Below are 12,069 nucleotides of genomic sequence, written 5' to 3' on the forward strand. Positions count from 1 at the left end.
TATGCCTTTTAGGTAGTAGGCAACCGTGACAAGCAGCCACACACTGCCATGGAAGTCTTGGTCACATGCATGTTTTTTCTAGTCTTCCAGAAAGTCCAATGCCCCCAGCTGGAGAAATACTAGATCTTGCTGACTTGTTTATGCCCGCAAGCAACTGCTCCATGCGTGATGTCAACATTGCAATCTAGAAGCTCGTTTCCATCCATGCACAGATGCGCATGCATTTCAACATTGATGATGATGATGCGTATTCAAACAGATTGGGGACTGCGTTCTGAAATGGACTCTCCGTTTATACATTATAGTACTAGTACATTTTGGTGATTGCTCAAAGAAATGGGGAATCGTGTTTCCAAATGCCCTTGTCCTCTTCCCTGAATTTTCAGCTCAGAAGGAGAAAGGTAGTACTAACAATCCTAAATTGACCGTACATCTTTTTTATAAATTTTATAAATATATAACTATTTTGATATATGTTACAGAAAATTACAATATCTGTACCTATTTCAAAGACCCATAATTATTTTGACACATGTTGAAAAACTATAACATTTTAATCATGATCACACCTGTTATCCTCTATAATATATAATAGGAGGATTAATCGTGAGCCTATATATTACTAAAGGATGACAGGTAGTCACACGATAAAATATTATAATATTTTACAATATGTGTTAAAATAGTTGTAGATTTTTTTAATGAGCATTAGAAACTGTAGTTTTTTTTAACATATATTAAAATAGCTATAGGATTTTAAAATGAGCACTAGACATTATAATTTTTTATAACATATATATAAAAAAATTTATAGATTATTAAAATTTACTCTTTTTTTTGTCAGAATGGTAGGAGTTCTGCCTTAATATTAAGAAGAGTAGAGAGCGTACAACACCGTGCAATTTACAGAGGGAAAAAAAACTCACTCCCTCGAAGAAAAAGAAGTCCGCTAGGAAACACCCCACTAAAGAAAGCAAGAGACACAGGGACTAAATTGACCATACATCCATGGAGACATGTTTGGAGATATGGCCAAGATGCGAAGGGATATCACATTTTGTTTTTGCGGTGGTATCTCTGGTCTCGATCTTCATTCATACTTTTCAAGGGATCAAATTAAGAACACATCACCATTCCAGCAAACCAGAACTTGACACCTGCTTATTTTAGTCACTGCACTTGCTTGAAAGGAATAAGGGATAGCTGCTGCATCCCAACACATCTGGGAATCTAGAGGTGCACAAGAGCATATCAACAAAGTAGCCAGAACCAGATCCCAGCACTGTATTTACAGGAACGTGGCATGCAAAGATCATATAAGATAATCTCAGCAGCCAACGGTCAGCAACAATTTAGCTGAGCCAATGAGCTGCAAAATAAATCTGCAACATGTGAATCTGATACATTCCTGCGAAGGCCTACTGCAGGGAAGATCTTATCTTGGCAGAGAAAAATCATCACGAATGCTGGATATATAGAGAGAGATGGATGAGCTTACAAAACTCAGCAAACTGACTAACGATGGATGGATTATTGGATATTAATAGTACTAGTGTACACAAAAATTGATGAAATGAAATTGTTTCTCGGTTAAAAAAAATAAAAAGAAAAGCCTGTTGCACTTGCAAGTTGCAACTTTGGGCCCAAGCCTATTAGCCGTCACATTTCCACAGCTGCGAGTGAAACGATTCACCCGCCGTGGTCACCGCGCCCATGAACTCGTCGTCGGCGACGAGCCGCGCGAGGGCCTCCGGCGCCAGACACAACTCCATACCCATGCTACATCCGCCGTCCCTCCCCTCGTACACCGTTGCCCTCCCGTCCACTTTGTTCGCGCCGCCGCTCCGCACGGCCACGGGCCTCCCCCACACGAAGTCGTTCCCGTACACGTCGAACCGCGGCGAGTTCCCGGTCACCACCACCGTCGGGTGCCACCATCCCTCCAGGTACGCGAACCGGGGGACCCTGTGCCAAGACGCCACGGATTCTACAAGCGCCGCCTCGTCCTGCGACGCCACGGCGCGGTTCAGCTGCCACGCCGTCCACCCCAGCCCGTTCTCCAGGATCTCGCTGGCGGTGGCCTTGGCCGTGCAGCGCACCACGGCGTTGCCAGCGTAGGCGTGAGGAACGCGCTTCACGCGCCCCCGGCATCCGACGAGCACGGTGTACGAGGTCTCCTGCTGCCGGGGGATGCGCCGGGCGCGAGTCACGGAGCGCCACAGGTGTGCGAGCAGGGACTGGAGCGACGAGATACTGGCGGTCGCCGCGCCGGCCATCTCGGCGTTGGCTCTCGCCTTCAGCTTCATAATGCTCTCCGCGGAGAAGGTGAAGAAGCATTCTTCCACCGGCGGGCCGTGGAACCGCCGGACGACGTCCTGGAGCTTGGCGAATGGCAGAGGGACGGGAACGGGGCAGGTGTCTGGGAACCATCGATCGAGAACTGGCGCCGGTGTGGAAACCCTGTCAGCGTCTCCGCAGCTTCGGCTGATCTCGGACCATGTGTTGAACAGATTCCAGAACGTGGTCCCGTCCGCGACACCGTGGTTTAGCGACATGGCGATGAAAACGCCGTCGGCGAGCTCGGTGACCTGCGCGGCGAGGACGGGGCAGGAGCCGGCCACGGCGTCAGCTCCGACTAGCCCGTCGAACGGGAAGAATGACCGGACGATGCGAGGAACGTGGAGCGAGCCCGTGATCTCCGCCACGGTGATGTCGGGCACCGCCACCGCGTGGACGAACTCGGCGCCGTCACCGGTGCAGTGCAATGAAACGGTGACTGACTTGTTGCCCCCACTCTCGTTGACGACCAGACGGCCGGCGAACGGGTAGAAGAGGGCGAGAGTGCGCGCGAAGGACGACGCGAGGCGTTCGACGAGGTGCTCGCCCCCTGCTGGAGGCTTGGGAAGTAGGACGCCCTTCTGGATGTAGTCCACGGTGAGCATCTGGAGGTCCCACGGCGTGAGGTGCACCGTCCCGGGCTCTGAGCTCGCCGTCCTCCCGGGGCTTGCGAGCAACGGCGACGGGGATGGCCGGACCAGGCGCCGTGACACGATGTGGACGCCGTGAAACGCAGATGCAGATCCCTCCATCATCGTCACCATCACCTCACCTGGTTATTTAGTGGCTGAGCTGATTGAGGAGTCGAGGTCCTCATGTTCCAATTTAGAGGTTGAGGCTTCTAAATTTTTTAGACCTATTATTGATTTGGAAGCATCTGACCGGGTAAAGATTTGTAACAGCAATTTGATTGCAATGAACAAAGTTGTTTCATATATGGGAGGGATGTTACACCCGATTTTCAAAGAACAAATCAGATGTATTACATATGTATGATATGATCAAGTTTTCATACCTACAGTGACTTTATAAGTGATAACATAACAGTGTTATTAAATAACGATAATATTTCTTACAAAAGGACCCGTAGGTCTAAAAGACTACACTAAGATAATTTCCAGCGGTAGCAGGTCTTTCATCCATCCACAGGCTTTGTTCGGGGGAGCGCTAGCCTAGAATATGGCCTTCAGGTCGACCTCTTCCTTCACCTAGAACTCGGCTCCATCGTCCGGGAGGTCTTCGAAATCTTCGCCTTCTGAGCAGCAATAAGGGTTTGGGAGAAGGCAAGCGTGAGTACATAAAGTACTCAGCAAGTGTGGAAAAAATATGATATGCAAGCTTAAGACAAGGAAAAGCTTAACTGAGGTTAACTGCAACTATGACAGTCTAAACTAGGACTCAAAAGACATAGCAACCTATTTACTAGGTGTGATAACTTCAATAGTAAAAGGGACAACTCATTGGATTCTATCCGACTACCAGACTCACTAGATATCCCTTATCCGGTTACCAACTCATCGGGATTCCACCACCCGACTACTCAAAACCAACCATCCAAGATCCCCACTAATTATGAAGAAGTCCAAGCCCGCTCTTAACCGTGAGCATGGCTGATGGATCAGTTTACACTCTGCAGAGTTTGCACACTTTACCCACGAGTTGTGATTCTCATTTTGCTTCACACTTTCGAGGTGTAGAGCCGAGATCTCACTACAAGACCTTTACAAATCACCTTCTCTATATGCACCCACTAAGATTTCATCGCTAACAAGGATTCCATCCATTGCAGAGGCCCCCTCTTGTGCCACTTAACCATCCACTGGTGCGTACAGAATAAGGAGGACATCTAATTATTTGGCTAGGCCGTACCCATATAGGCCTCGTGGTTGCGCTGTTATGCTGGGTAACAGGCTTCACAAACAGGTCCTTAGGATCCCACACAGGAACAATCACAATCCTACTGTGCACCACCACCTCAAACTAAACATCCAATTGGGATCCTTATACCATGTTACTACAAAATTACCATACCCAATTTCTTGTTGCATAAATATTAGTGTAAATTAACCTTTACCCCACCCATAACAGCACTAGCATATTTACCCTTCATTTCCCATGAATCATCAACGACGACAAGGATAATCAAACAAAATCTAGTAAAACCCTAACCATGTGATTCCAATTTAGACAAGCATGCAAGAAAGATAAACAATTATCATAAAAGTCATAAAAGAGGTGCAACATGCTCAAGGAAACTTGCCTTAAATCGCTGGTTGTTCAAAATCCTCGAATATCTGGTCCTGCAAGTTCACACACTGCTCGTCTCCTATAGCCATCACGCACACCGGAAACAAACAATATAAAAACAAACATCTAAGAACAGTATAGAAAATAGTAGCAAAACACACTAAAAAGATTACTAACGGATAGTACTCGCTGCTACGATCTCTAGAGCGTAAGAATCGCCTAAATCGGAGCTCGTATGAAAAAGTTGTGATGGTTTTAATCTACAGGGGCTTTTCTGAAAAAGCACAAGGGCTAAATTGTAAAAATAGAAAGTTCTAGGGACCTATATAGAAAATTTAGGGACATATTTGTAATTATATAAAAGTTTAGGGGGCTAAAAGTAAAAATATAGGACTACCAGGGGCATATTTGTGAAAATAGAAAAGTTTGGGGGCCTAAATGTAAAATTACCTGATTTAAGAGAATAAGGGAATTATTTTTTAATTAAAACTCCTAATTATTGCATCAGCAAGCTGACTGGGCTTGGGTGGGCTGACGTGGCCTCACACGTCGACAAGGATGCTAAGGTGGCTGGCTAAGGTGGGCGCTGACTGGGCACTGGTGCTGACTGGGCACTGGTGCTATCTGGGCAAAGTATTTAAATCCAGGGCACACGATCTAGATCAGACGGCCACAATTTAAAACATGAAGGGGTATCGGGTACTTCTAATCCTGACCGCACGCGCTACATCGGATGGCCGATGACAAAAGGGGGAAAACGGGCGGCCGGCGAGAACACGACGGCGTCAGCTCGGACTTCGCCGGAAAACAGTGAAAACCTCGTTGTCGGGCACGATCGACGACGATGAGCGATCGGGGAGGAAGAGTTTGTTACGTCCCAATTTCTTAATCACACATTTAAGCAAAATTATACTTTTTAAGCATTATGCTTAAATTTTGCGTAATGGTAATCCGAAGCGCTAATGCACTTCATTAGTAATCATTTGAATAAGAGAGAAAGTTGGGGGAGAAAATAATAAAAAATGTAGTAGAAATACCTATTCTCTTTAACATGTGGGCCCCATATGTGGCCCCACTTCTCACCCACTCCCTCTCTCAAGTGGGCTACAGCCCACCTGCTCCCTCTCTCTCCTCCCTCACTCGCACACGTGCAGCAGCAGCTATAGCTCCCCCTCCCACTCAAGCTCTCACTCCCTCTCTCTATTTCTTTCAAAATCCGAGCTCAAGAGAGGGATTAAATGTATGCATGTGGTACCATTGTATTTTAGAGCTCATAAGCTACTCATCCATCCAATTTATTTTCGTTTTCTCGAAAGATTCAAACCAGATTTGATGTCTTTTGGTGTTCTTGGTTGAAGCACAATGAACACTAGAGTTCCTCGATTTCCGTACATTTCCTCCACTTCCCGACGGTTACCCAGCTCCACAAGCATCTTAAGTAAGTCTCTTAGGTTTTCAATGGCAATAATTCGTGGTTTGGTTGATCGATTTCGAGTTTTAGCAAAGTTCATGGGTTTTTAAGGTTTTGGACCAAAATGAGGATTTAGATGAGATTTGAGTTAGGAATCGAGTTGCTAGGTTGATGAGTGAATTCTAGACTCCATAAACCATTTCAAACATATTCCTCTTTAGTTTGGAAAAGATCGCAATTTGATTTGATAATTTTTTTCCCAAATCAGAGAAGTTCTGGGCAGTGCGGAGTATCCGTATAAAAGTGTGGATAGTTCGCAAAGTGTGGAGGTTCCGCATCAAAGTGCGGAGGGTCCGCATTTTCTGGGAAAATGGCAATTTGAGTTATATTCAAGATTTTCTTAAGGGTTAAGCTACAAAGTTAGTCTAGAACCCTTGGTATGGTATATGCGCAGGTGTAAATAGCATAGATTCAAGTTTGGAGTTAAATCGATCGACGAATTGTCGAAAAACACATTTTTAGCCCAGGTCCAGAGTGTCCGGACAAAAGTTCGGAGTTTTCGCACTTTCGGCAACTTTTCAAATTGGTTTGAGTGCCAATTTTGTTCTAGCTCGCATGTTTGTACTTTTAGCATGTTTTGCGTATCTTATGGCATGCATTGTTGCATTTCATCCATACTCATAGTATTGCACACATTATTCTTTTTAGAGAACGCCAATCCGATGATCCCGGGGGCTGAGTTCGATCCCGACGCGCTCCACCTTTCTGATCCAGGGCAACAAGGCAAGCAACTAACATATTTCACCCATGTCAAATTTAGAAGTCTCAATTGATAAATATGCTTATGTATGTATGCATTTGTCAGGTACCCTTGAGTAGAACCTATGCCGATTGCATCTTTCTACCTTGGTCAATTGTTCAAGTAATTTCCTTGTAACCTAGAGATGGTGTTATGTCTAGGTACGAGTACAATATACATGCTTAGCAATGCTTAGGTCTTTCGGTAGAAGTCGAACAACGGTGTTTTTCGTTGTTCGCGAGCATAGGGATTATTATTGATTATAAATACATGTTGATGGTGAGATGATTGGTGAGTGGTGTGTATGAGACGAGATGTGGACGGTGTTAGGGGTGTCGTCTGCCTCGGTAGAAAGTCCAGGGGGCAGGTCGTGAGAGAAAACCTGAGCACCATAGATCGCTTGCATCGTTTAAGGCCGATCATCGGGGTTGTTGACTTTAGCACTTATCTTACTCACCACATGCCGATATAATGGTAAGACGAGCTGAATACCTTTGCAGTTGTGGCTTTGTGGGCGTGAACATCGACGGTGTGAGCGGACGGGCTTGTAAGCGATACTAGTTTGCTTCGGGAGTAGTTCTAGTATCGTTGCACCGAGCGATGCATGCTCCACACGGTTGGAGCTGGTTGGAAAAGGTTGTCACGAGTACCCCCTGTGTGCACTTTGGCCGGTGGCACAAGCCAAATGGTCATCGTATCGTGTGGGTTCAGGAGTATCCCCTGCAGGGTGTATAAACAGTTTGAATTGCCGAGCTCTTGGTTATGAGTATGCTATTGTTTCATTTGCACCCGGTCGTAGAGTTCTCGTTGTGGTTTGTGGATGGTGGCATGAGGTTGATGGTTGGGCATGTGATTATGGTCTGGGTATGGTGGTTGGTGGTTGGTGGTTCAAGTTGGTACTTGTTCACATTGATATACTTGTTACATTTACTTATGTTCAGTTGGTGGTGCAGGGTAGTTTCATATATGTTGGTTAAGTTAGTTGCACACACATATGTCTAGGTTGCTCACCGCTTTAATTCACTTAACCACATGTTTAATCCTTGCTACCAGCTAATGTATGATCCGTGGAGACGAGCTATGTATATGTGCTTTATATTGTGTAAGACTTGCGAGTAACTTCGTACTCAGGGTGCTGCCCTTAAGTTGATGCAGGTTCACAGGTCGGCGAGGAAGAGGCGGTGTTTGGCTACTTCGTGCCCGCCAATGCAGGTGGTGGGCAAGATTAGTGCATCCTACTCTGGGTGGTCGTGCTTTTGTGATGGAGCCTAAGGGCATATGGCTCAATCCTCTTTTTGTTGTATAGCTTTTAGTCTTTTGCTGCTTAGTTCTTTTACTGGTTAGGAGTTGAGCAGATTTTAGTCTTCTCCTAGCTCTCTTTTGCTGTAAATTGTGATAATTTTTTGCATGGTTAAGAACTTGTAGTATAATGTTAATTACTTGCTCTTTCTTAAGCTTTGTTGTGATGTACCTGTTGGAAAGGTATGTGTTCCGATCTTGTGCACAAAACATATGCCGGGACTATCGGGATGATATTCTGGTTAATCATCGAGGTTGTGATTATAAATAATGATTCTCCTGGTGATTAATTAGAATATTATTTGGACAGTTTCTCACAGGTGCAAACGGCGAACTCATTTTGGCGCATACCTTCGGCGACGGAGCACGGGAAGAAGGTCGACGACGGTGATGGCGACGGAGGCGCTCGGGTTATTGATGAGGAGTCGCTCAGGTGGCCGGAAGGTGGCGGGAAAGGGTCGGCGACCTTCCTCTCGAGCTGGCGGTTCGGTTGGCGAGAGCGGAGCGCGGCACCAGAGCGGCGGCGGCACGAGCTCGGATGAGCGGCAATGGCGCTGAGCAGCGGCGGCTACGGTTGCGGTGCAGATGGGAAACAAAAGGGGGCGTATATATAGAAGGGACAGCGGAAAACTGCGAGGAGGGTGGATTCGGTTGGATTCTGCAGCGCTTTCGGTTGGGATTTGGATTCGGGCGATAGCGCACGCGCGAACTCGAAACAGGCTCGGCTGAAGAGGCGCGGCGATGAAGATAGCGCTAACAGGTGGGCCCGGCAAGACGGTGTCACAAGGGAACCCTTTTGTTTTTGGGGGACCAGGGCGGCCCGCTTGCCCCCCTCTAGGGTCGGCCCTGGTCACCAACGACACTAAATTATTAAGCTCTTGGATCTAGACACATATACAGAACAACTAACTTCGGTACTCACCTCTGTAGAAGAAGATGGCATGATGATTCAAACTTTTGTATTAATGTATCTCAAGATGAATACAAGAACACATGACGTACGGTCATTATTCTCCATGAAATTCGGCACAAAGTACTATATCCCTATATTCATCACGTTTTTTAAGACCCACGATTCACCTATCGTCGATATGTATAGTATATGCTTGGCGAACATATATAAATAAAGAAGCAAAGAATGCAGTAGAGCAGCACCAATTGTAATATGCATGATGAAGTTCCTCCGCCGTAGAAGACCAACAAATTAACAGAGAATTAAGGCCGGCGCAACCGATCTAACCCATGATTGATCGATCCGCTAATTCAAGACCAATTTCTTGCCAAATACTCAATCTCTTGCTAATTGCGGGATCCAGAACAATTGCTATGAGTTGGCAGCACATCATCCTTGTCGGCCTCGTTTTCCTCCAAAGCATCAAATCCCCTTGCTTTGCTTTTTCTAAAGATGCATGCAAAGTTGATGTAATATGTAGGTTAAAGACGATAGCCATGCATGGCCCAGTAATAATTGAAAAAAGTATCAAAGTAACACTTTGTCTAATAAAGAGAGAGATTGATCGATACAGGCATGCACAAACACTCAAATATAGACAAGGTTAGCTCCAAATGACATATACGTGTACTCACCTCCTGGCTGCCAATCCACGGCGTGAGGTGCACCGCCCCCGGCTCTGAGCTCGCCGTCCTCCCGGGGCTTGCGAGCAACGGCGACGGGGATGGCCGGACCAGGCGCCGTGACACGATGTGGACGCCGTGAAACGCAGATGCAGAGGCCTCCATCATCGTCACCATCACCTCACCTGGTTATTTAGTGGCTGAGCTGATTAAGGAGATAAGCATCTGCCTGCTGCGAATGTCTCCAATGACGAATCCATCCCGCTAGTATTGGTTTGGTTAGAACGGTGACTGATGGTGATGGATAGCTCTGGCCTCTGTGAAGGGGACACGGCAGCCGCCCACGCACTCTCACGTCGCATGATTCGACGGCAGCGTGGCGCGTTGTCACTATCAGGGCCGGTTGTAGATTCTGGTACTCCAGGACCACATTAAAAATGACTCCTATTAAATTAAAACACCAAAAAATAATTAATATATAAATTATAAAGATAATATTTGATGTATTAAAAAATATTTTCGATAAACATTTAAATTGCTTTGTTACCAAGACTATCTTAATTTCTTATATCATAAATATTTATAGTAAAAACTGATTGTTCATTAATACTAAGTAGATGAATTAAATACACTTTTATGACCATTTACATTGTTATCATGCCAGTTGATATCAATATTGTCTTCTTCAGATCTGATCTTCTGAATTCCCATTAATTTGTTCCTTCACAACAACCATGATCAATCCATCGTTGAACAGTTTGTATTACTCTTAAATTTTTTTTTATCACTGGCTCTTTTATGCAATTCTATCAACTCATCTACTCGTTTTCTTTTTTTTTATTCGCTGCCAGACGCATGCTTTTCTAAAAGACATGATATCAAGAATGTGCTAAAAATTAAATAAATACATTAGCGGTTGAAAACTAGTGCAAAGCTATAAAAATACCAAATCAACTTAATAAAATCTTACCAATTATCACGTGAAATTCGCAAGAATTTGTATCCCAACCCATCAATTGATAGCTGTGATGCTCGTTTTTCGCAACCCAACCCACCTTCCCTGCGCAGCCCAGCCCGCACCTCCCCTCTCTCTCTCTCCCTGACAGCCCGGGCCCACCTGTTAGCCCCCTTCTCCCACCTCTCCCCACGCCACGCGCAACCGCACGTTTGAAACCGCCGGCGCCCATGTCTCCACCTGCGCCACACGTCCGCGCAACAAACTGCTCTCTCTCCGCGCTTTAAAACGGCCTCCGCAGCACTCCGCCCCCCCCCTCCTTTCTCCCTCACCCCATTGTTATCTACGTCGAGCGCCATTGTCGTCGTTAAGCTCTGCCGAGCGCCCGCCGCCGCAGCCGAGCTTCCGCCAACGCATCAGAAGCCGCTGCCAGCACCGCAAGGACCCGAGGAACGCATCCCACCCCTCAGCTCTCCCTCTCCGCTGCCGGAAACACCACCTCGCCAAGTTCCGGTAAGCCTCACCGACGCATGACCGTCGCTGGCTTCCTTCGTCACATTCTAAGGTCAGCTGACTGACTCCTTGGCACCGCATGACCGCCGGCCAGCTTCGCGATCCGCTTCGAGTTTCACTTTGAGCCCTCCTCAGCTGCCTAGTCGCTTGGCACTATGTTCTTCTACCGAAATGCCAAGGCGGTCTCAGTGTCAGAGATTTGCAACTCCATAACCAAGCCCTCCTGTGCAAATTGGCCAGTAAGTTACTTTCACACTCTGATGAACCTTGCTTCCGTTGGTTAAGTGAGCTATGTATCAGTGACAGTGTTCCCCGCGACTGCTCTCGCTCTGCTGCTACCCCGGCATGGCGAATGAGCCAGCAGAACATCAATATTGTGCAGCTCTCTACAAGGCGCAGTTTAGGATCTGGGACTAAGCTAGCTTTCTGGATTAACAAATGGACTGAAATGGGGGCGTTTTTCACTTATGTTCCCTACTATATACACCGTTGCTCTGGATCGTCACATTGCTCGTCACACTGTCGGCAACAGCAACCAATGAGTTTCGGCAACAACAACCAAAGAGTCTGTCTGCAACAGCAGCCAATGAGTTTCGGCAACAGCAACCAATGAGTCTATCTGCAACAGCAGCCAATGAGATTCGGCAACAGCAGCCAATGAGTCTGTCTGCAATAGCAACCAATGAGTCTGTCTGCAACAGCAGCCAATGAGTTTCGACAGCTCGTCACACTGCTTCAGGAAGTGACACCAATACTTGACGCTGAGGACGACTGTTGTCAATGGACACAGGACCCGTTTCGTGCTAGATGCCCGGCCATTGAATCAACTGCACATATCCTGCTCCACTGTTACCTGGCAAATAAAGTCCGGGACAAGATCGGCCTGAAACAATCGGCAATGCGAGCCACGAATGTGCTACAATTCGTCGAAGC

At 46.5% G+C, this 12,069-nt stretch overlaps 1 protein-coding gene across 1 annotated transcript; it reads right to left on the reverse strand.

Moving 5' to 3' along the window:
• Window positions 1-1,512: 1,512 nt before the first annotated feature.
• LOC133894788 (uncharacterized acetyltransferase At3g50280-like) lies at window positions 1,513-3,263 on the reverse strand. Its single transcript, XM_062334952.1, has one exon. The coding sequence runs from the start codon at window positions 3,099-3,101 to the stop codon at window positions 1,653-1,655; it is 1,449 nt and encodes a 482-aa protein (XP_062190936.1). The 5' UTR covers window positions 3,102-3,263; the 3' UTR covers window positions 1,513-1,652.
• Between the last annotated feature and the right edge of the window lie 8,806 nt (window positions 3,264-12,069).

Source organism: Phragmites australis, chromosome 16 (assembly GCF_958298935.1).
Source record: "Phragmites australis chromosome 16, lpPhrAust1.1, whole genome shotgun sequence".
NCBI classification, from domain to species: domain Eukaryota; kingdom Viridiplantae; phylum Streptophyta; class Magnoliopsida; order Poales; family Poaceae; genus Phragmites; species Phragmites australis.

Excerpts from the sequence above, each read along its gene's own strand:
- LOC133894788 (XM_062334952.1), bottom strand. The coding sequence starts at position 3,101 with ATGGTGACGATGATGGAGGGATCTGCATCTGCGTTTCACGGCGTCCAC.